The sequence below is a fragment of the Octopus sinensis genome, linkage group LG7, assembly GCF_006345805.1.
Source record: "Octopus sinensis linkage group LG7, ASM634580v1, whole genome shotgun sequence".
Lineage (NCBI taxonomy): Eukaryota > Metazoa > Mollusca > Cephalopoda > Octopoda > Octopodidae > Octopus > Octopus sinensis.
Genome location: NC_043003.1, coordinates 20,044,808 through 20,049,807, shown reverse-complemented (window position 1 = coordinate 20,049,807; position 5,000 = coordinate 20,044,808). Strand labels below are relative to the sequence as shown.

Genomic DNA, 5,000 nt, shown 5'->3' with positions numbered 1-5,000 from the left:
AAGTATATATGTGTGGCATGTGCGTGGTTATAAATGAGAAAATCTTTCTTCGTAAGAATAGTTAAAAGTAGCAAGAACTAAACAGCGGTTTATAACATAGAAGCTATTTTATAATTCTGTTAGCTGAAAGCGATAATTTCCTTCCTTTATTCTCTCAACTTAACGACGTTCTCTTTCTGCTTTTGTGCTATAAACACAATTCGTGTGTGTGTGTGTGTGTGTGTGTGTGTGTGTGTGTGTGTGTAACAAATGATGGGGATAGAAAACGGAATATACGAGAAACTTCATTGCTCACAACGATTTTTCGGGCGGCATTCCGGCTAGCTCCTGCGGAGGGTACCTTTGAGACCCTCGGCCCCAATATCGAATGCAATGGATTCGGATACATTCATTGTATATATATATCTCCTAATATTAATTATCCGATACCCCATTCCAAACTCCCTACCCAACATATATCCACATACCCCTAACCATACACTCAATACCTACAAATCCCATGTCCTTTTAACTTGTTCATTCAAGTAGGAGTGACTGTGTGGTAAGTAGCTTGCTTACGAACCACATGCTTCCGGGTTCAGTCCCACTGTGTGGCACCTTGGGCAAGTGTCTTCTACTATAGCCTCGGGCCGACCAAAGCCTTGTGTGTGGATTTGGTAGACGGAAACTGAAAGAAGCCCGTCTTATATATATGTGTGTATATATATATATGTGTGTGTGTGTGTGTGTGTGTGTGTCTGTCTGTCTGTCTGTCTGTCAGTTTTTGTCCCCCCAACATCGCTTGACAACCGATGCTAATGTGTTTCCGTCCCCGTAACTTAGCGGTTCGGCAAAATATAACATAGTTAATTAATCTTTCGTTGATTTACTAAAAATATCTTTCTGCTTTGTTGAAATTGATTTGCACTCGCTCATACACACGTGCACTATTACTTTCATAAGATCTCTAGGATTTTCGAAATATTTGTCCAAATGACTGAAATGTGTATAAAAAGAAATTTTTTTTTAATAGTTTTAAAAAAGAAAAGACTTTGAAGAGAAACAATTAATTATAAATGGTAGTCGACCAACACTGAAATTACCTGATTTGCGAAGGTACCGCAAGGAATTCACGAAACAATTTCTGGTTAATTTGTATGAAGAGAAAAAGTAGTTGACTGGTAGTACTACGATTAATAAGTTATTCTGCTGGCCATGCAAGTTGTTTTTGTTTAGAAAAAACTGTTTGGAATGATAAAGGTTATGATGATTTAAATAATTTATATATGGCTATGCTAAAACATGAACGTTCTCAAAGGCTTATAAAATCCTTGACAGATCTTAAAACATTCGGGAATATTCGCATAGACTTACAAAACAGAGCATACAATATCATAATGAGGAAGTTAGACGAGACAGATCAATCCTGCACCGATTGATCGATGTAGTTATTTTTTTAGGTCGTCAGGAATTAATATTTCGGGGTCATTTTGAATCTGAAGAATCTAATAATCGTGGAAATTATAAAGAACTCATATTTAATCAGTAAATATGACGGAAAATTGGCAAACCATCTAGATACAACTTCTATTTTCTCCGGTCTCTCGCTCGAGCAGCCTTTTCTGATACTTACTGAACATTTTAAGACAAATAACGCGCGCACATACACACATTGAAACACACACACATAAGTATAAACACATACACACACTCACATTGAAAGATGTGTGTGTTTATGTATAAATCATTTTGTATAAATATTAGGTTGACCTGAAAATAATGGACGATTTCAGAAACATAATTTTATTCTGGAAAAATTGACAATAGAAATGTTTTGATTAATCAAAGTATGAACCGTGAACATCTATGCATCTCTGCCATCGATCAACGAGAATATTTATGCCTGGTTGATAAAAACTTATTGGCTTTGATGCTAAGAAATCTTTGAAAGCTGATTCCACTGTTGGTTTCAACCTGAAAGTTTTATCACTTAAAAACGTGTTTAAATGCTTAAGAAAATAGTAGTTAGTGGGTAGAAGATCAGGAGAATATGGAGGATGTGGTAAAGTCTCGTATGCCAAGTCTGTGAGTTTCTGCAGCATCATTCTTGCAACATGTGGCTTTGCATTATAGTGGAACAGAATTGGGCCATGCCGATTCACCAATTCAGGTCTCATTTTTAGTAAGTGAGCATGCATTTCAGCGATTTGATTGCAGTAAACCTCTGCTGTAAAGCTCTGATTGGCGTTCAGAAAGCTGTAATGGACAACACCAAATGAAGACCACCAGACAGTCACCATAATCTTTTGTTGATGCAACTTTGGCTTTGGGAAATGTTTGGAGGACTCACGATCAATCCATCAGCCTGATCGTTTACGGTTATCATAAAGGATCCATTTTTCCTCACAAGTGACTATTCGGTCAAAAAAGTATCATTGGTGTTTTGCAAAAAGAGCATCGAGCACACTTCAAACCGCCGAACTTTTTGATTTTCATTGAGCGGTACCCATTTATCGAGCTTTTTCACCTTACCAATCTTCTGCAGATTGCGTGAGACCGTTGCAATACCGACAGCAAGTGCCTGAAACATTTCTCCAATACTTTGAAGTTGGTTTTGTCCGACAATTGCTTTCAATTGTTCATTGTCAAGATTGCATGACCGTCCTCTACCTTCTTCATCTTCAAGGCTCTCATCACCATTACGGGATTTCTGAAACCACCTTCGTACTGTGCGATCACTTATCCACGCCTCTCCCCATGCTCTATTAATATTGGCAGCAGTTTGAGAGGCATTGTGCTTGAAATCATGCAAGAAAACTAAGCGAAGATCCTTTTTTGTCATATTCATAATTAAGAGCGCCTATGCTTCAAGAATGTGTTCTGTCTAAAATAAGTAGAAAAGTATTAAAGAGCATACATCAATTGTTAAGTATGTCGAAATTCACCTTAAACGTAATTAAGATAATATGATAAAATTGCGTTTCAAAACACAACAGTTAGAGCGGCCATTATTTTCAGAACAACCTAATAATAATTTTCTTTTACATTCTTTCAAATTTTCTTCCATCATTAGGTAAGTTCAATTTACATTTCTTCGTTTTCTCTTTGTATGTTGCGATATTTCACGTCTTTGCTACTCCCAACAAATGAACATAGACGCAGCGTTTTTGTTAAGTGTTTTTACAATTTTGAATTTTCATACAATGTTGAATTTTCGCTGTCTTTCATTATGTGTGTGTTTATGTACATGCGTGTATGTTCAATGTCGACACGCGCGTGTGCGAGACGTAATCTTTTAATGTACGGAGTTCAATAAGTATCAGAACAGGCTTCTCCAGGTAAGGCCAATTACTTTCCCGAGATTGGCGGGATAAAGCGGCTGATTTGTCTTTGACAACGTAACGGTCTAAAACCATGGCCATATTACGTAACTAAATGTGTTCAATTAGTTAAATAATTTCAAAATGATTCGGCTCAACCAATTGTATTTATTGTATCACCAACCTCAGAAGTCACCGCACGCCTCTGATATATATATATATATATATATATATATATATATATATATATATATATATATATATATAATATACATATATATATATATATATGGTGGGGTATATGTGCATATATATATATATATGTATGTAAGTAATATGTGTGTGTATTATATATATACGTAATAGATATATATATATATATATATATATATATGTATATACATATATATATATATATACGCATATGTATATATACATACGTATATATATATATATATATATATATATATATATATATACATGTGTATGTATGTATGTGTGTTTGTACAAATATATATATATATATATATATATATTCTTCAAGGAATACCAGAATACAAGCCGCTTATACCTTGATATATTACATTCAATAATTCCCTTACATGGATAGGTCATAAAACCACATGGCTTTGAAAAAACATAACATATTATATCAGTTCACGGTATTAACTTAGACCTGGCCAACGATAAATTTCTATTAGACGTTAATAAGGGAGACAATTATTTTGCCTAACGTCAAACATTATTTAATTCTTGTCACGAGTGACACAAATTTTAGTTTAATGGAATGAAGTATATCATATAAGCGCTTTGTATTTAATTGATTTAGTTTCCTTGTCTTTGTCGTTTGAATAATAAATTCGTTTATATTCATATAGTAGCTGCCTATCGATGTGGTTGAAATGTGGGTGAATCTCTTCAGTTTGAAGTTTTAGATATGTGTGCGTGCGCGAGTGTATGTGTGAGTGTGTGAACGTGCACACGCGAGCATGTCTGTGAGTATGTGTGTGCGATCTGTAATCCACCGTAAAGGTGGCGCTTACTGTCTAGTGCAAGACATCTCATTCTAAATTCTCTCAATTCCTCAATAGGTCGGGAGGAGATACTAAATATGTGGATAAATTAACAATAAAGTTGAGCAACCATTGAAATCTATCTCTCTCTCTCTCTCTTTCTCTCTCTCTCTCTCTCTCTCTCTCTCCCTCACTCACTCTCTCTCGCTCGCTCTGTTAATATATATATATATATATATATATGCATATATATATGTATGTGTGTATATATATATATACATTTATATTTATACGCATGCATATATGGGTACAGGACGTCAACAGTAAACAACATGAAATACGAAAACAACGAGAGCAACAAATGGAAAACAGAACAAGTAACACAAAGAACGACCGTTCATCAGTTGTCGTCTGTGTATCTACTCCTCGTGCTGTGGCTCCACTCGGCCCCAACCAACCAGCCATATGACATGCACCCTGAGGATTGTCGTTCAATGCTCGAAATGTGGAGTAGATAGACAGCCGACAACTGATGAACGGTCGTTCTTTGCGTCACTTGTTCTGTTATCCATTTATCTCCCGCTGTTTGCGGTTTGAACTCATTTGTTTTCGCATTTCATGTTGTTCACTGTTGGGGACATCCTGTACACATATATGCATGTGTATATGTGTATATATACATGCATAG

General features: G+C 35.5%; 2 protein-coding genes across 2 annotated transcripts in view; both read right to left on the bottom strand.

Annotated features, from left to right (window-relative positions):
- LOC115213985 (glutamate receptor ionotropic, NMDA 3A-like) overlaps positions 1–5,000 on the bottom strand; it is a 586,030-nt gene that overhangs the window by 493,507 nt on the left and 87,523 nt on the right. The window lies entirely within an intron of this gene.
- On the bottom strand, positions 1,783–2,821 carry LOC115213983 (histone-lysine N-methyltransferase SETMAR-like). The gene is made up of 2 exons (XM_029782991.1): positions 2,512–2,821; positions 1,783–1,787 (listed from the first exon to the last, which is right to left on the bottom strand). The coding sequence occupies exons 1-2, from the start codon at positions 2,819–2,821 to the stop codon at positions 1,783–1,785; spliced, it is 315 nt and encodes a 104-aa protein (XP_029638851.1).